Source organism: Rasamsonia byssochlamydoides, assembly GCF_041956645.1.
Source record: "Rasamsonia byssochlamydoides strain NRRL 3658 unplaced genomic scaffold VTN77scaffold_80, whole genome shotgun sequence".
Taxonomy (NCBI): Eukaryota; Fungi; Ascomycota; class Eurotiomycetes; order Eurotiales; family Trichocomaceae; genus Rasamsonia; species Rasamsonia byssochlamydoides.
This window is the reverse complement of record NW_027192463.1, coordinates 35369-54102: the sequence shown is the minus strand read 5'-3', so window position 1 is coordinate 54102 and position 18734 is coordinate 35369. Positions and strand designations below refer to the sequence as shown.

General features: G+C 49.4%; 7 protein-coding genes across 7 annotated transcripts; 1 reads left to right on the top strand and 6 right to left on the bottom strand.

The window, feature by feature from the left end:
* Positions 1-552: 552 nt before the first annotated feature.
* On the bottom strand, positions 553-2316 carry VTN77DRAFT_9029 (uncharacterized protein; the record flags this gene model as incomplete). Its single annotated transcript, XM_069425592.1, has 3 exons — positions 553-852; positions 914-1936; positions 1990-2316. The coding sequence occupies 3 exons, from the start codon at positions 2314-2316 to the stop codon at positions 553-555; spliced, it is 1650 nt and encodes a 549-aa protein (XP_069274248.1).
* A 1372-nt stretch (positions 2317-3688) lies between these two features.
* Positions 3689-4174, bottom strand: VTN77DRAFT_9028 (uncharacterized protein; the record flags this gene model as incomplete). Its single annotated transcript, XM_069425591.1, has 2 exons — positions 3689-4012; positions 4121-4174. The coding sequence occupies 2 exons, from the start codon at positions 4172-4174 to the stop codon at positions 3689-3691; spliced, it is 378 nt and encodes a 125-aa protein (XP_069274247.1).
* Positions 4175-6082: 1908 nt separating this feature from the next.
* Positions 6083-8087, top strand: VTN77DRAFT_9027 (uncharacterized protein; the record flags this gene model as incomplete). The annotated part of the gene is made up of 4 exons (XM_069425590.1): positions 6083-6172; positions 6426-6456; positions 6558-6699; positions 6815-8087. 4 exons carry the CDS (start codon positions 6083-6085, stop codon positions 8085-8087), a joined length of 1536 nt encoding a protein of 511 aa, XP_069274246.1.
* Positions 8088-8186: 99 nt separating this feature from the next.
* On the bottom strand, positions 8187-9006 carry VTN77DRAFT_9026 (uncharacterized protein; the record flags this gene model as incomplete). Its single annotated transcript, XM_069425589.1, has 2 exons — positions 8187-8481; positions 8597-9006. The coding sequence occupies 2 exons, from the start codon at positions 9004-9006 to the stop codon at positions 8187-8189; spliced, it is 705 nt and encodes a 234-aa protein (XP_069274245.1).
* An 835-nt stretch (positions 9007-9841) lies between these two features.
* On the bottom strand, positions 9842-11322 carry VTN77DRAFT_9025 (uncharacterized protein; the record flags this gene model as incomplete). The annotated part of the gene is made up of 4 exons (XM_069425588.1): positions 9842-10156; positions 10235-10741; positions 10800-11001; positions 11060-11322. The coding sequence occupies 4 exons, from the start codon at positions 11320-11322 to the stop codon at positions 9842-9844; spliced, it is 1287 nt and encodes a 428-aa protein (XP_069274244.1).
* A 1520-nt stretch (positions 11323-12842) lies between these two features.
* Positions 12843-14219, bottom strand: VTN77DRAFT_9024 (uncharacterized protein; the record flags this gene model as incomplete). Its single annotated transcript, XM_069425587.1, has 6 exons — positions 12843-12969; positions 13504-13537; positions 13610-13659; positions 13859-13870; positions 14012-14121; positions 14184-14219. The coding sequence occupies 6 exons, from the start codon at positions 14217-14219 to the stop codon at positions 12843-12845; spliced, it is 369 nt and encodes a 122-aa protein (XP_069274243.1).
* Positions 14220-17213: 2994 nt separating this feature from the next.
* On the bottom strand, positions 17214-18353 carry VTN77DRAFT_9023 (uncharacterized protein; the record flags this gene model as incomplete). The annotated part of the gene is made up of 3 exons (XM_069425586.1): positions 17214-18152; positions 18225-18248; positions 18312-18353. The coding sequence occupies 3 exons, from the start codon at positions 18351-18353 to the stop codon at positions 17214-17216; spliced, it is 1005 nt and encodes a 334-aa protein (XP_069274242.1).
* Between the last annotated feature and the right edge of the window lie 381 nt (positions 18354-18734).

The window sequence follows — 18734 nt, the reverse complement described above, 5'->3', positions numbered from 1 at the left end:
TCCAGCGCTTCCAATAGCATGCTAGACGTACAACATAAGAATTCATCCGAGAATGTAGGGAAAACCCCTGCAGAGGCAAGGGGGAGCGTAAACAGAATACATAGGAAACCAAAGCCGTCAACTTTACAGACCCGGAGACTGGAAAAGGTAAATAAAAGGGAAGAAAAAAAAGGTGATGGGAAAATGTAAACCATGAAAACCTTGGGCTCGCTATGCTTAACAAAGGAAAAGAAGAAAAAAAAACTCAAAGGGAAAAGAAGCATAAGTAAAACAGGATATAAAGGCAAGAAAACCGACCTCAAAAAGTCATCAAGGAAACCATCAAAGTTTGCTAGAAAACGTGACCGAATGACAAGAAATAACTTTTCCAACCGCTAAGATGCAAGAGTGACAAAAAGAAATCGTCACCTAACACCGTATCGTAAAGATTAGAGGATTGCATGAATACATGTCGTAGAATACCCGTAGATACCGGACCGCCCTGGCGCCGTATCAAACCGATGCTGACATGATAAGGTCGAGTTTGTCTGCATCAAGAGACAAAAAAAAATTTTATGCCGCCTGAGGCTGGCTGCGACCCTTGGGAGCGACGTTGCCTCCACGGCCGCGCGGAGCAAACCCACCACGGCTGGAGTCACGTTGGAAACCACCGCGACCCTGGCTACCAGCACGACCATCGCCACGGCCACGGCCAGCGCCGCCTCGGCCAGCACCATAGCCGTTTCCGCCATAAGTGTTAGGACGGGCACGACGTTCTTCGACATAGATCTGTTCAGATCCAATCTGGTGAGGGTTGGCAGCAACGGCCGCATTGTAGCCAGCCTGGTCAGCGAAGTCGACAAAGGCGCAGTTCTACAAAGGGTTAAAGTCAGTTCTGATTCACATGTTGAGTCTTTTCAAGTCTGTTTCATACCTTCTGACGGTTGACATCGAAGTACAGAATCTTTCCAAACTTAGCCAGAGTCGTCTTGAGCAAAGCAGCATCGACTTTCTCGGTGACATTCTTGATGTAAGCAGAGAACTTCTGCTCGTCACCCGCACGGGACTGCCTCTTGTTGTGGTCGTGGCCTGCAGTCTGCCAGCCGGAGCCGTCATTGGACGATGGCTGGCTGGTTGCGTTCTCAGAAGTGGCAACAGTAGTGGCGGCCGCCGCCGGTTGTTGTTCTTGCTGCGGCTGCTGTTGCTGCTGCTGCGCGGTGGTAGTGGCAGGAGCAGCGGCAGGCTTAGGCTGAGCAACAGGAACGACTGGCGTAGCAACCGATGCGGCACCAGCACCGTTCTTGGACGCGATGTTAGCCCAGGTCTTCGGGACAGCCTTTGCTGGGGCAGGCGCTTCCTTCTCCGGAGCTGGAGCAGCCTGGCTCGGAGTACTGGCAACGGGGGTGGGTTCTGGCGTCTTGGGGACCTCCGGTTTGAGGGCCTCCTGCTCAGCAGGGACAACTGGAACTGCGGGCGTCACAGGCACGGCAGGTTTCTCCTGCTGAGCGGTAGCTCCATTGGCCTGAGGAGCGGGCTCGGGGACCTTCTCGACTTCGCCATTGGCAGCAGCTTGCTCGAGTTTCTCGTCGACCTGGGCGACAGCGGCCTGGGTGTCTGCCTGAGCCTCGACTGGCTGTGTCTCTGGCTGAGGTTCGGCATTGGCGACGGCAGCTTCCTGCGCGGGGGCAGGCGCCTCAGCCGGTGGAGCTGCTTCGCCAGTGATGAACTCTTCATCTTCATCGGCAAGGTATCGGAAGATATCATTCAGCACGTAGTAACCGTTCGGCTGTTCCGCCAACACGAACGTCTGGACGAATTTGCGAGATGGCTCGGATCGGTTCGAGATTTCGCCAATGACGGAGACAAGGATGTTGTCGAACGAGGCCTGGGAGTCGACGTTCAGGACACGGACCTTGCAGTCGTGGAAATCGAGCTCCTTGATCTTCTCTTGGATAGCCTAAGGCAATGTCAGTACACAGAGAAATAAAGAGAGCACAAAGGAATCCGCACCTTTTGACCAACCATAACCGGAACCGACTCGGCTTCGTTACCGAACACGAACTGAGAGCGCCGTGAGTAGAAAAGGTGCAGTTTCTCGGGGCTGCGGCTCAACGTGGTGTAGTACTGCTCCACGAAGTACCAGCCAACCTCATCTTTGGGGATCTCATTCTTGCTCTCGTTCGCGGGAGGGGGATTTGTGGGCGTTGACGACTGCGTAGGGTGGTAGTTATTGTTGTTTGCATTGTTGACACCTGCATGAGAGGCGTAGGATTCGGCAGGGTATGCGTGGTGAGTGGGATAGGTGCCGTTCATAGGAGCCTGGGTCGTGTCGGCCATTATGAATCGTTTCGTAAAAAAGAAAGAAATAGATCTAATCTAGTCTGAGAGAGAGGGCGGGCGATAAAGTGACAGCGAAGCGCGTCTATGTGATGCTGTTAGGAAGGAAGTCTAAAACTTTTTTTTTCTCCGCTCGAAACCTGTTTTGGGACGAAATTTGTTAGTACTGAGACTCGCGCGCCATGTGGAGACCAAACATCCACCACAGGCAAAAAGAGGGCTTACCAAGTAGAATGGAGATTGATGCTGTACAGAGGAAGAGAGGTGAAGAGAAATGGCACACTCTTGGCGAGAGAGGTGTGGTGGGAGGAAGAAGAGGGCGCGAGGCGAGTGAAAGATTCTGCGAGGCGGAGTGCGAAAATGGGTCGAAGAAAAAAGCAATGCAAGGACAGTGGGGGTTTGATGAGGAGAAGGAGTTTTTTTGTTCGGATGAAAGCAGGAAGGTCCTTTGCGATCGGCTGAAAAGGTGAAGACGAGATGAGGGTGAGGACGAGGTTGACAGTGCGATGGGAAGTTGGGTGACAGTGTTCAAGCTTCTTTTCGTGCGAAATTGCCTCCTAGGCTGGCGGTTCATTATTGGCTGCGAGGGGGAAAATTGGAAGTGAGGTTCGCCCCGATCGGGTCGGGTCTCTGCCGGCCCTTGGCGCTTCCGCCAACTCACAAACAAACAACAATAAAAATAATTATTAAATAACAGCCCAAGAATCCAGACTGACTCAATGAGTGACAGATAACAGTAATTGATGAATGACTAAATAGGGAGATCGATAGAAATAACCGCGAAGCCGGACACTCGATTTCTACCTTCGCAACAACTCGTTCCTGTTCTTTGTCGCAGCACCGGCATTTCTACTGTATGTACAGCAGAATATTTTGATAATCAACAGGGTTCAATGAACCAACCAGATGGGATCGACCTGGGAGCTGTACAACCGGATCGACTGCAGCTTTCCTTCAAGCAGATCAATTGATATGCTACCAACAACTGTTCAGACAACACTGTTTCACAACGCAGATGTCGCTAACTTACGGTCCATGAAATAAGGCTCTCCAGGTCCAGACGTCTTGTCGCAACATGGCAGTCATGACATGATATTGGACAAAGGTGAAGACATGAAAAATCTCATGAGAGCACATGACATAGATATCAACATCGGTGGGAGATACCATTGCCGGGGGGAATAGGAAAAGACATGGCATAAAAGAGCCCGAACACACCAGAATAACGCATAAGATGCACGTCAAAGCAGAATCGTAAAAGGAATTCGATGCACGCCGAATCAATTTACTGGAGAAGCAAGAGAAAAAGGGGGAAAAAAAAGGTGCATCCATCATCTCGTCCCCTGGCCACATCCTGTACACCTCCCTCTCCTCACGTCGCGGCAGTCTCACTCTCCAGAGCCTTCTTCTCATTGAGGATGGGCTTCCGCATGACTGCATCCTGGCTTGTCATCCTCCGCCCGAGGGCACGCTCGACCTTGGCTCCCAGAGCCAGCTTGTTCAGGTTGTCCGTCTTCTCCGGGGTAGGGACGAATCGCTGCTTCGCCAGAGGCTTGTTCTCTAAACGCTCTATGCCATCGGAATATTGCTTGATCGGCATCGGGGTATCGCCGGGCAGGCTGGAAGTATCTGAAGGAGCCAGGGATGGGCTTCCACTAATGGTGGAAAACCGCTTGGAAGTGCGATTGGAGCTGAGCTACTCTGGGAGTCAGCTAGATGATCACCAGGAGGGAATGAATGAACATTATAAACAAGGATTCAGAATAATGCAGATGGGAAGGGCTACATCAGAGGAAGCGCGTACCGATGGAGCCATGATGGGCCTTTCCGACGAGTCCAACGACGGATGACGAGCCATGTTCTTTTGTATTGAGTATTTCCAAGGCGAATTTAAAAGGATGAGTGGGTAAGAAGCGGTGTGTTGACGTCTGCAGTTCGCCGATCGAAAACTGGGACTGGTATCAGGTTACTTGCTTTCCAAGGCTAAGGCTAGAACCCGAAAGAAATTGCAAGGACGATCGGTTCTGGAAGGCTAGGTTTTGGAAAATGAGGGTGACTGGAGTGACAGTTACTGTAATGAGACGGGAACAGCGTCAGCACGGGGAGAGAGGGATTCCAGGCTGACTGACAACGGGGAGGGGCGCTTGACTTAGTTAAGTCCCAGACGGCGATCAACGCAAGGCAAAACCGCGAGTCGACACGCTGTCGCCAAAATGGGAAAAGACTTACTCCGTACGGAGACTCCTGCCCAGCTGCAAGCCTAGAGGCTTAGGCTCTTTTTCGATTCTCTTGACAAGGAATGATAAGGAGGGGGCTGAATGATCGCACTGCTCAGCCCTCCGGGTAAGAATTTAACTTGATTTATGATCCCAGTCCAACTCAAGATATAAGACCAGTCTTCTTGTTCTTTTGATTTCAAGGCGAAGTGCAGTTGACTCGCCAAGAAAGGGGCAGAGAGTGGGCTGACGACAAACTGAAAATCGGTGATATCAGGCTGATGATAGGAGAGGACTGAGGCCCGAGGGAGCCGTTGGCAGTGGGGGGCGCAGGTCCATCCAGGTTCTTGTTCAGGAGGCCGGAATCTTGGAAGCGTTGTGGTTCCACTCAGGGGTCGGTAAGGTATGGAGTTGGTTGTGTGGCCACTGCCCACTGCCCACTAGTAACTGCCCCCATTCTCCCCATCAGTGATTAATGCAATTGCCACGTGCAAACCAAGATCGAGCAAGTCATCTGCCACGCGAGCATCGACCGGGTTTAGGAACGTGGATGGAATGTAACTGACTCGTAGTACTGCTGCCACACCATTCAGGGCTGTTGCTACGGAGTATTTGTTTGTTCCAGGCTTAGCCTCTCTTCGTTACAGATAATCGGGCATTCTCGGTCTAGACACGACTCCAGGGTATGCATGCCAGCTCTTCAAAACTACTAATTCTGCCCCTCCTCTGCCTCTTGCTTTCAGAGTGTGTGGGTATCTTACAGTCTCACAACTTGGGGGCATAAATGAGTAGGTGTAGCTTGTAACCGCTGGACGACAGCTGTCTCACATATGGACACTTCATGAAACACTTCACAAGCCATGCCAGTTGTGGGTAGGTAACTATGGTGTATCCTATAGGGTAACTACGGAACAAATTCAGAGTACTCATAGCGACTGATATATTATTACCTAGCTTCTATTCCTGCTCAATAATCTTTGGCAGAGAGATACCTGAGGCAGTCAAGTCACATGACAACCATGTTCCCTGCCTGCCTGACCCTGCCAGCCAGACCCAAACCCTCACTCTACCCGAAATCACCACACAAAATGGCAGGAGCGGAAAGCTCAGAAATCCATGACAACCACTGCGAGGTTTCTGGGTCATGTGACATTTCCCTATATAGGTTAGTTGCTAAGTCACGTGACATTAAGTTAAGTCACATGACTCGCATGACCATGTCCTCGGGAATGCTTGCCTGAGGTCTACATCAGGTATGCAAGTATCGACAGAGTATCTGCATACTTGATCTGATCCCTAAGTTGAGCATGCCTTGACATGACCTGACCTGATCTGATCTGATCTTACATCATTTTCTTTTTGTCTCCACCTCTTCCTTTTCAGATTGACTATCTGCACAAATAAAGCAGTCACATCTAACCTTTGCATTCACACCCAAAAAAAAATACATGCCCATAATGGCCCAGATATAAGTCAAGTCACCAACCAAGTGAGCGCAACCAGAACAACAAAATATCAAAAAGCAAGAAAGCAAGAAAGCGAAAAAAATAATGCCGAAACCAAAAACCCTCCTGAAAGAAGCCTCATCGGCATCATCGGGAAAGAGCATGGGTAAGAAGAAGGGGAGGCAGCAGATACAGGTATGTTGAGGTCACTGGTCACACACTCTCTCTGGATATATATATAATCTAGTTGTGTACCCATTATGGTATCTGTATCTGTGGTCTGTGCTATTTCCTGGACGCAGCAAGTCACAACGCCAACACAATGGACCATTTAAATGAAGCTCATCATCATGAATTGCCAATATATTAAAATAATGTCAATCTGTGCTATCAATAATACATGCATATCTTGGAAATGAATGGGAACTAACGTCGATGATGCCTATAGGAGCCAGAGACAGCAGATGAGTTTCTTGCCGGTAAGTGTTTCTCAATTCCTCCACTGCCCAGATGCCTAATTCTAAATTATGAATTGCCTGGTCATTCATCTGACATTCTATTTTTTTTTCCTTCTGTCTAGCTGGCGTCGAGCAGGAAGAAGGCGGCGAAAAATGGCGCGCCGGAGACGCCGTCAAAGCGATGCGGTTCTTCATGCGCGCTATTGAGATCTACGATAATGGATTGGCGAAGTATCCTACTTCGTTTGATTTGGCTTATAACAAGTACGTACGGAGTATTAAAAAAAATAAAAAGACAGAGATTATTTCTTGTCTACACGCTAGAGGCAAACCAGAGCAGTGTATTTATTATGTATTATCTCGCTAACGATACATACAGAGCAAGAGTCCAGTATGAGATAACGCAACATCCCAAACTAGCCACTCAGCTTCCGGCGCCGCTGGTCAAAATCCTGCACATCGCACTCCAGTCCCATCGGGAGGCTCTCGCTCTCCAGCAGGACAATGCGGATATCCTGTTCAACACGGCGCAGGTGCTGACGAGCCTCGCGGAGGCCCTCACCGAGGCGAAGCGCCCCACGGAGGAGCAGATCCAGGAAGCCCTGAGGTATCTCCGAGAAGCGCTCGAGCTGTTCCAGCGCTGTCTGGCGTTGCAGGAGCTCCGCTACACGGAGTCTCAGGAGCAGATCAGGATGATGGAAGCCGGCGAGTTTGACGCCGCAGGTGATGAGGATGCCGGGGTGGCAGTGTCGCAGGAACCACCGGAACCATCGGAACCAGCAGAGTCCCGGGAAGAAGAGCAATGGGCAGCCGTGGTGGAGCCGGTCACAAAGAACACCCTGGTAGACACGGCTCTGGCGCAGCTGGAGACACTGGCAACGCTGTGCAGTCTTCTGACTTTCGATCCTGGGAGCGGACTGGCCTGGGTGGAGGAATATTCCTACGATCTGTTGAGGACAAAGATTGCAGCCTATGTCGAGGGAACAGACAGACATCACGAAGTTGCCCGGGCTCGTGCGCAATTTATGGCCGCTCTTACCGAGATTCTGTACAGAAGCGGACGGATAGATGTTGAGACGTATCAAAGGGAGCTCAGTGGCGCGTTCCCTCCCGACCTAGACCTGTCCAAAGACCCAGGAGGGCTCTGTAGCAAAGCCGATGCCCTCACATCTTTCAACTCAGCCATCGCGGACAACCCACGTGCGCTCAGTGCCGAGGAGTCGAGCAGATCATTAGTGTTGCGCTGGCAAGCCTTGACGTCAGCTCTAGATGCCTTCACGGCGGCATCGAAACTCGCGACGGCTGAAAACGTTCCCAAGATCCATCTCGCGAGAGGGGATGTGGAAATGTTGCGGTGGCGGTTGGGCAGGCCGCCGTGGAATTATGCAATGTCCCAGCAGAACGCGTCGACACTTCTTAAGAACGCTCAGACGTATTATCGCGGAGCGGCTGCTCTCGCCCGCAGAGACGGGGCTGTAGAAGAAGAAAGGGACGGTTCTTGTAAGGAGGCACTTGCGGCAGCCTTGGCAGGCGACAAAACCAAACTGGAACCGCTCAGGAGTGCTGCATCCAAGGACTTGCTGACGGTCGCCGAAGACATGGTGGAAGATGGATTGGTAATGTCGACGGATATGGAGACTTTGCTGTCGTAGCCATGACAAAGATAGTCAATAGGCAAAAGCTGATTCGTAATTCCGTATGTTGCGATCCGATGCGTTTGATGCCGCTGTTCCATAGCCTTCAATGATCTTTCAGATGTCCACTCTAGCCTTAACCTCTTCATCCATCTGCAGACTTTCCTGCCGCAGATTGTTCTCCTGGCTGAACTGGGTCGAAGCCTTGGCGGCGCCTTCGAGATCTCCCACGACGGCCTCCAGCCCTGCAAGCAAGGACTCTATCTCCTTCCTTTGCGCCTGGATCTTCTCCGCTAGCTCTGCATTTTGTGCCTGAGTCTTTTCGAGCTTGGCATTGAGACTGGCCTGCACCTCTTTCAGGTAGGGGGTCAAGTGAGCCTGGTAAAGCTCATCTGCGCCAAGTGTATGCGGGCTGTTGGAAACACGCAGTCAGTCAGGTGTGATCTGAACATAGATATAACACCACCAAGTACAACACGAAAATAGAACTAAAACACAGAATAATAATGGAAAAGACGAAGACATACGCAACCGTATTCTGCCCCTCCCCATTCTCCCTCCGCCGCCTCGCCTCCCCGATCAATCTATCCAGTTCATTCAAGCTCCGAATGGCATCCCGCTCGCGCATGATGTCGTCAAACTCCGCCTTGGCGCTCTCCTCCAACTTGGCGTTCAATTGCCGCCACACCGACTCCAGACTGGCGGGGACATGCTTCGCGGGCGTGGGGAAGCAGGCCGCGAAATTGGCGTACGAGTTGGCGCGCAGCGTCCGCGCGAGGGCCTCATTGAAGACCTGCTGGAGACGTGATGCGCGCGGGCCGGGGGTCAGAGGGACTGGCGCAGGTGGCGGGGGAGAGGGGGATGCGGCGTCGCGGCCTGGTTGTTGAGGTTGTTGTGGTTGTTGATGATTGCCTTGCTGGGAGGTTGTTGATGGCATAGTTATTCAATTCAACTTTTTCTTTCCTTTTTTTCTTCCTTGTTATAGAGTAACAAAAAAAGATGAAGAAAACTATTGCGAGAAACGTCGCACACAAAAATGGCGGGGGGGGTGTCGAGGAGGGATGATCATCATCAAGGATTCTTCTGATAAGATGCGGAACGGAACATTGAAGGCCGCGACCGACGCGACGCGAAGCGCCTGTGACACGTGATCTCTGCGCGGCCGATCAGCAGAGAGTCGACTATACCTCCTAATAAATAGTTTCTGAAGCCATAACGAAACAACCATTGGCCTGATAATAAACTCATTATAACTTGGATCAGCGCATATGTAGGTATCTTAGGGCCTGGGCATCACCTCCAACCTACTAGTTATAGCCTCATACACTGCCCTAGGTACCCAAGGTATTATATTCGAAGGATCTAATAACCCCGAACTTTACGTATATATCACCGCCATCTGAAGAGAAAAAGGAATTAACTTTAAGTTTCCTATATAGGTATGTACATTAGGTACTACTGTCAAAAGCAGAAAGCCGCCCCTCCCAGTTAAGTTAGCACAGTCGCCGTCACGCTCCCATCCCATCTCATCCCATCCCATCATTATCCATCAAACCCAAAACTATAATATGAACATTAAAGTAAAAGTAGAAGTAAAAAAAAATCATCAAAATCTCAGAGGTGAGGTAGGCGGATCGCCCTCGTTATTATTTTATATACATGATGAAGGGTGTAGGGTATTGGTATTGTTGAAAACGGCGTTTCCAATACCTATAGATCAACTCACCCGTATGGTAACAGTCCCTGTTCCGCCGTCAAGGACTCATCTCATCTCAGGTAGAGTCCGCGTCAATCTGCGGGTGCATTGCCAACTGTCGCGTGCTCTCATTACTATGCAGACTGCTGCCTAGTCCAGCACTTGTGCTGCCGCCCCCGCGAGAGAACTCCAGTGGTTTGCTGATTTTGTATGTGCGAGGGTGCGGGCTGCGACGGAGGAGCTCTTTGATGGACGACCACGATATCGCGCAGTAGATGATGCTGTTCCAGAACCCTTGCAAGGGGAGGACAAATGCCGATGTGAATTCCAGGCCGAAGTTGTTGATATCCGGATGGGCTAAACTGTAGACACGGTTCACGGTCGAAGGGACCTATTCGAGACACGCATATAGTCAGTATCGTATCGTCTCGTATTTTTTTTCCTCATGTATGTGATATGGAGGACGAACCCATGTCACGAGGAGCGCGACAAAGTACAGCATCGCATACTTGCAATACGCCCAGGCGGCTGCATTCGCGTCCGCTTTTGTCGGGCGGCGTGGCTGCGTTGCTCCAGCTCCTGTAAGTCTCTCTATCTTCTGCATTGGGATGGCATTGCGGTCATATCCATCGCCACTTTCAACCGTCACGGAATAGGCGTTGTATACATTCGCACCCGATCCTCGCTGCCCTCCCTTGGCGTCGCTGCTGATCTGGACAGAATCTTTGGGAACTGAGTCAGCAGCCTCGGTGGTGATGTGAATTTCCGTGACCTTGGATCCCTGATTCTCAAACGGGTTATCGACCACAGTTGATGGGTCTGCACTGCTGATATTCTGAAGCTGGCGTCGCTTCTTAAAGATGTCTTTTCCGGCCCGGATGTAGATGGTAAAGGTGACAATGATGACGAACCACACTGGGCCGTAGAAGACCGCAATGCGGAGGATGTCCCACGGTACCGAAATCCAGCACCATATCTACTTGTAATCAGCATGGTACGGTCCCTGGAAGCCGTCTTTCTGGAACAGGACTTACCACTGCAGAGCCATATATGGGTCCCTTCGCCTCATTCTTGACGAAGAAGTACGCAAAGGACGGAATAAACGGCAGACCATAGCAGAGGAGAACATATTTCCATTCTAATCTTCGCAACTGAGAAGCATCATATTTGTGAAAGAAGGTCAAATAGACATTAAATGCCATGGCGAACGTCCACAAAGCGTCGGCGGGCATGAACCTGAGGAGCAGTCAGGGAAGTGCCCTTCGCGGAGACCGAAAATTGGGAGAGCTCTTACCATTGAATGAGGAAAGCCTGAAACTGACATAAAGGAGTGTTGACACCATGGAGGATACCTGATCGTGAAATGAGAGTTGCGACATTCGACATGATATTGCCCCATGAGGCGTAGAAGGCAAGACGATTGATGGGTTTGCGAAATGAGGGTGATCCAATGAAGGTGCCTATGACGATGAATGTTCCCACCAGAGACAACACGGAGCAAGCTCGCTCGGCAGCCTCGATGGCGGAGTACTGCTGTTGGCTGAATGTCGTTGACATCGTGACTGTGTAAGGGGGCAATAGGCGGAGCCACCAGTCGTAATGCCCTTCTGAGATATGGACTTGTTGGATTTGAACGGTATCTTGAGTTAACTAGATATTATATCTGTACGTTTATTGCGTCGTTTGATAGAGGTGACAACGAACAGGCCAGCGTAAGGTAAAAGAATGCGAAGAAACAAAAGAGATATCTGCTATCAGATGTTACCAATCATGCCCAACGAAATGCAAACAAAGGAACCATACCGTCACAGAAACCTGGAGTTGTCTTTTTTCAGGAGCGGAGATGCAGCAGATAGTGTTTCGTATAGATATCAGAAAGATTGGTGAAACAAAAGTTGAAAGGATAGAACATGAAGACTACCGTAGACTATCGTTTCAAAAGATATCTTGTAATTCTGCCATTATGGCGCCATTATGGAACTGTCTGTTCACTTGAATTAGGGAATATCAGGATGGTTAAAGAGCGATTTGGTCGGGCTTAATTCCAGACAAAGACACGGGATCACGGCGAGTAATAATAAACAATCAGGATACTGTCCCTGACAAAGTAGCCATTTGAACCAAGAGGTACCACCGGGAAAAGGAGAACAGAAATGGCCAGCCACTATCATTGCCGAAAAGCTTACCCCGGCGGAGAGGTACATAAAAATGAGCCCTCGGTACTTCTACCCCTTGAGAGTTCTCTAGGTTCGGAGAGGCGTACGGCGTACACGGACAGGGCCTGTGCGACGCGAAGCCGGGATATTGAACAGGGCTGGCGATGGCCTAAAACTCAGCCCTGATCAATTCATTCATTGGCGTTGTTCCCCGATAAGCAAGTGGGTTAACGCAGTCTGTACCCCGGGAATAAGCGTCCGCCAGAGTCTCGGCGTCTACCCATGCCGATCAGAAACGTCTTGACTCCGAGGACCTTTTGATCGACTCGGCTGTTATATGCGGGCAGAACCCAAATAATCTATTTCAAGAGATCGGATGCAGTACCGACAGTATGGTGAGCCTTGTATGCAATACTGCCGATTTGACCTGGGTGAAGATGGGATGCTGGCAGCAAGATTGATATCTGAACGGCAACGAGGGGCATCGCCAAGCTATGTCGAAAGGTAGACTCCAAATGAGGGCCAGTTAGGCAGTCAAAATGCCTCGACAAATCACGAATCGAGGAAGTGAGTGTCCTCCACCTGAGATTGGAGGACGTCAGCTCACCGGGGTGGAATCATCGGCTTCACGTGTTTCTGGATGAAAACTGAACAACCGAGAGAAGAATGTCTCCCCGACCACTCCAATTTCCCAGATATTCCTGTGCTGTTTCGCAATGTTCACCTAGTTCGAGCCATCTTGCGTAATGAAAAACGGTCGGGACACTAGCCAGGATTTTCAGCGCAGTGCAGAAACGATGTGAAGTATAAACCAGCCCTTTGGGGCACTAGCGCAGCAACACGAACCTCCATCGTCATCTCATCCACAGCCACGGAGGAGATGGTCCAGTCTCGAACTCCTTGACAGGGGCCCCGGTGAAGCTAATAATGACCGCCGTAGCAGTTGTTGAGGGAGTTTTTCCCGGATGGTCCACCGGTCGCCAACTGTGCCGTTCGCTGTGGGGAAACGTTGTCACTTTTCGCGGGGAAAGGCGGCTCGGCCGCTGTCCTACATTATTGCGCGAGGCATGCGAATCCCCTGTCCCGCCACAAACTTACCTATTAGGCCCTACCTTTCTGCTCCTTTTGTTCTCACCGGTAGAAGTTTGTAACATTAGGCGTTATTTCTTCGATTGATGAAACTTTGTTGTGTTGTTATTGTTCAATAGCCATGATCTTAAAATCTGCTGCCACAGTAGTACGTATGGCGGCGGTTGCCTCTTGGCATCAGGACTGGGATCGGGGTTGGTCTCGAATAAGCATGTTGTCTCCCGTCTGCACTCCGTAGCGGGGAGGTTCTCTGTCACTGGCTGGCTGTATTTCAACTGCGTTAGTTACTGCAGTCTGCAGACGCATAATATTAATAATCTGATGATGTTTTGACTCAACGCTGGGGCGCCAAGAGGCTCCTGCGTCCGTGCCGGTATCCGCAAAAACAGGGGCACGGGGTAATTAACTTTTATTAAGGTTTGCTCCACGGTTCAGTAGTACGGAGTAATACTCCGTACTGGATAAAAAAATACATAGCTGTATTCGAACCAACCATCTGTACTGTCGCAGGCATGCATTCCCATCACCTGCATAAACTGAAGCTTAGCATGTGATAACCTGGGCGGAAAAGTCCTGACCAAATTTGAAAGACCACGAACCGTTTTCACTGGGATGTTGGACGAACTCTAGAGTATGGTTCTGCACGGGCCTGAAAGAGATCCCTGGCTAGAAATCGCTTTGCAGATGTTGCTCCGAGGTTCGGACTTGCATAAGCAAGATGGGAATGGTGATTACCGTTTTTTGAGATCGTCTCATTAGGATGAACCTAATTCCCAGTCAGTTAGCGGTAAGAATTTGGAAGAACTTTGTACTCCATACGTTACTATAAGTTACTATGTACTCCATACTCCGTACTGTACCTGGAAAAACCCGAGTACGGTAAACATCAGCAAGTCCACTACAATATTGTAGTGCAGTTTCGGAATACAAAGACCTCGCCGTGTCACGTATGTCGGACTCGGTGTGATCGACTGGTGCATCAAGCATTAGTGGTTACCGACCTGCAAGCTATGGCATCGGGCCGCCAAGCCACAATGCTGACAATTTCTTCATTATCATCCATCCATGTCGATTTAGATTGACACTGAGCCATGTACCCTGCAGGACTCGTCTGCCACAACATCGAGATTAGATCTGCAAGACTGCATCTCAGGGAAGACGGGAAGTGTTCACGTAAATCTTGAAGATACGGAGTAGAAAGGCAAACATCACCTCAAAAAAAAAGGCAAAAGAAGAAGCTTCTGGTTGACTTCATCAGGCGAGAGACTGTAGTTTCCATCGCAATGCCAAAGCTAAAGTTGAGAGGGTGAAGTGTATTTAGGTCGACCTGAGGCCAGATCTTTCTCAATCGCTCTTTCTCTCTTAGTGTTGAACTTTTGATGCTCCAAACAGGCAGGCACATTGCAAAGTAAACATTGAAAGAAGGAGCGACCTGGTCTCGACTCTCCAGGATAGATAAATTGTGCCATAATGTACTCCGTAGTCCGTACTGCGAACGGTTCGAGATTATGCAGAGGCCCCTGCCTATCAGGGATTAAGAACCACTAGGGTCGGGGAAGAACTGGAAGGGGAAGGTACCGAGGTCTCTCCCGTTCCCCTGCCCAGACATCGTCTCATCTCCCCGGTTGGTGGCACAGCCCTGGCATGCCCGTCATTGACATTCCGATTGGATGAGGACAATAGTGAGACTTGCATGTAGCGGTTAAATAATTACCTACTCTGTAGTGCTGGCATTGGCAATGTTACCTAACTGGCCAAGAAATAAGACCGGCACCCACCCTTCCGAACACCCCACCATCCGAACACCGTGTCAAAAATCCTTCCATTGCCTATTTTTTGAAGCTATATACAACACCACCTAGTAGGCCTACCATTCAAATAGATATGACTGCATTCCAGCTTCTATTCCTGCTTCTGAGACCTTTTTGGCTTCAATTTCTGGTTCCCTAGCTTCTATACATGCCTGCAAAGCCTTTGCCTCCTCTAGAGCTTGCTTGATCTGTATAATATTTACAAAATATGTATTGAGGTCCACAGTAACCTTCTTCTTTGTCTTCTGAATCTGGAAGGCCTATAGTTGAGAATTCTGCTTTAAAATAGTTGCTTCTTGTTGCGGGCTAAGCCCATATTGCTGACTCAGCTTCGCTCTCGTTTTTTTGATTGGTGCGTTTGTTGTTCATCACATGACTCCTGTTGATATAACTCGCGTGCCTTTCTCTCTCTTCCTTCCTTTCTTCCTTCCCCAGCGAATCCTTTTTATGAGCTCCTAGTTTCTTGACAGCAAGGCTTTGGCCCTTCACACTTCTTGTAGTGCCTATTTGGCAATAAGCTGGCCTATAGCCTTACCTGCTTTTATGAGAATTATATGGGCTATTTAAGGGAGAATTTCTTCACGACATAGTAACTGGATTACCTCATATATATGCCTCTGATTCCTTAGAGTCATAAGAAGATTTTCAGGTAAGGAAGGCATTCTAGCAGATAGAGGAGTAGTAGGCCTTAGAGAAGATGGCGAGATTTAGATTTGACTAGAATTGAGGCCTTTTGATAGGTCAAATGGCACTAAACTAGCTGCTTTCCACCCACTTCTTAATACTGCCAGAGTTATAAAGATGTCTCGAATCAAATTATAGTACTTACAAAGTAGTGCTTCTTAATTGGGGCTATATCATCAAGATAGGATATCTCTTAGATCTGGTGTTGATACTAGTTCTTAATAGATAAGAAAATGCCCAAATCAAGTGGCTGAAGGAGATGAGAAGAATGTGGTAGCAGGAAGATGAGGCAAATATTGTTTATATAGCATTCATATAGGAAGTCAATGCTTATATGACTGCCATGCCCATCTATAAGGAGAATTCGATAGTTTCCAGGTTCTGGCTTTGTCTCTAGGAGAAATACTATATGAAGCTACTAATATACAATATCTATTGAGGTCCAGGCATTTTCTGATATTATATAAAGCCAATCTGGGATATCTGCAGTATCACATATGCTTTGTGGATTCTTCCCCTTAAAGATAATTACTAGCTGGATCTTTGCACTAGACGTACTAATCATCTCTAGTATAGTCACCTACTTATGATTCTCTGGTATTTGAAGATAAATATGCTTTTTCTTAGCCTTTGCAAGGACTTGGGAGTTCATATAGATACCTAAGCCAATCCCATGCTTATCTATGTTCCAGATATTCTCAGGTATAACACCATACTGGGCCCGGGTCCTCTCAAAGCAGTTATAGAACTCTTGGATAGCCTCAGGCTAAGTATTCTGGATTCTTTTGGCATCAATCCTTCATCCAATATAAGAAGTAACCTCAGTATTATGCTTGATAAATTTTGAGACCCATACCTTCCCAAGAGGAACTGTATCACCATTTATTCAAAGGATTTGCTCTGCCATCTCTCATGCCCTTATATATAAGGGTCGAAACCCTTAAGAATCTTATTCAATTATCCACTCAGCAAGGAATTGCTCTTAGGCTGGAGTCAAACACTACCATAGTTCTTAACTGGCATATTGATTTGTTGTGCCAGCTCTTCAGTCATGGAGGGTAGTCAAAGGGATTCCATATGCCTTTGCTGCAGGCTCATAGGGAGCTAATTTTGCCAGATTCCAAATCAGCAAGTGCCATTTAATAGAATGCTTACAAGAAGCCATATTGATGATGAGGTGGTTAAGAAATCACATTGAATTCGAGATGTTTTGGATCTTGACACAGTGTTCAGATGCTGGGGTGTTCGGAAGGGTGGGTGCCGGTCTTACTACCTACCTACCTACCTAGGTACCTAACTGCTTGACATGTATCTCAAGATGCGTGAATCACTGACAGTGGCGATTTGTGAGGAACAAGCAAGTTGAAAGAAAACGAACAAGTTGCAGACTCGGATATTTTAGATCATTTTCAACTTGAGTACCTTTCCCTGGACAGAAGTGACAAGGGGAGGAAGATGAGCATCTCCAGGAAAAGAAGCCACAAAGAAATATCCTCTTCTTTCTCGTTCGCGGGTTGACGAGTGCAAAATATTTTGTATAATTGTCACAGACAGAACACAATAAAAACTAAAAAACGGTAACAATGACTAAGATCCAAAACCAACCTCCTTCGGGTATCAACGCCTTGCTCTGTGCAGCCCTCCGGTGATCTGACGCCTACCAGTCATTTCATCATGATTGTTTCTAACAAATTGTTTTCCTCCAACTTCAATATCCCTGCTGATTTCCCGCCATTCCACCATATCCTCCGGCCATCTGTGGTTGCTGCGGTTGCGGTTGCGATTGTTGCTGCTGCTGCTGTTGCTGCTGCATCTGCGCCTGCAACTGGGGAAGGTCATTGAACCACGGGTGTCGTAGTGCCTCCGCCGCGCTGATTCGCATCTCCGGTCGCAATTGCAGCATCCGGCTGAGGAGGTCAAGACCGAGTTGATCAATCTGCGGGAGGATGAGTCTCAGATCTTGCGTGGCATATACGTGGAAGTTGGGCTTGTATTCGGGGAACTGAGAAATGCCAGGCCAGGAGCGTTCCGACGGAGTGCCCATCAGCCGGAAGATCTTCTGCAGTTGATCCTCGTTTGTTGTGCCCGGAAACAGCGGTCGTCCTGTGTACATCTCGGCCATGATGCATCCGGCGGACCAAATGTCAATGCTGGTGTTGTACGTCCTGCTACCCAAGAGCACATCCGGAGCGCGATACCAGAGTGTGACGACTTCGTTAGAGAACGTATTGACCGGGATGCCGAACGCTCGTGCCAGACCAAAGTCACCCAGTTTTAACTGACCCTTCTTGTTGATGAGGAGGTTCTGGGGCTTCAGATCGCGGTGGAGGACCCGGTTCTCGTGGCAGAATGCAATACCTCGCAATAGCTGATGCATGAACGACTTGATTGTGACGTAGTCCAGTTGGCCGTGGTCCCCTCTTGAATCCATGTATTTCTTCAAATCCTTGTCCATGTATTCGAAAACGAGCATCAACTTGTTTTCCGTGTGGATCACGTCGTAGAGCGATACGATGCTTTCATGTTTGAGCTCCTTCATCAAGGAAATCTCTCGGATAGCGGTCGACGGCGTGCCTTCCTCGGAATCGAGATGGATCTCTTTCAGGGCGACCATCTCACCCGTCTGGCGATTCCGGCCTTTGAAGACCTGCAGGGGGTTGTGTTAGCCGAAGGGAAGGGATACGGTGGACAGCGTCGAAGGGTCATCTCGTCCACGTACAGTCGCATAGGTACCCTCACCAAGCTGGAAACAAGTTAGTTCAACAGCACAGAAACCGGAGACGAGGGTCAGAAGCAGATCGCGTACCTTCTCCAGCTGCTGGAAGGAGCTTGGTTGTGCCTTGTCCATCGTGCGGGAGCGCGTTCTGGGAGGCCTAACCGGGAGATTCGGCGGGGTTGATGCGTGGGAAGGGAAGAGGAACGAGCTGGGAGCGACGAGAGACGAAACAATATTCTGGTAACTGTCCGGTTTGGATGCTTTTATGCTCTGATTGTCCATGTCCGACGAAGTAGAGCCTGCTGGAGCCCCGCGCCTTTGACTGGCGCCAACTGGGTCCCAAGGAGAGCACAGCGCGGATGGAAACCCACCAGCGCGCCTAAGACATGGAAGGCGAAAATAGGCACGGCGTCTAATCGTCTGCCAATCGCATGCCGAGATCCGAGCATCGCCGCTCCCGATGCCTTCGCCGCACCCTTACGTGGTGACTGTAAGGACCATATTGAGGGCTAT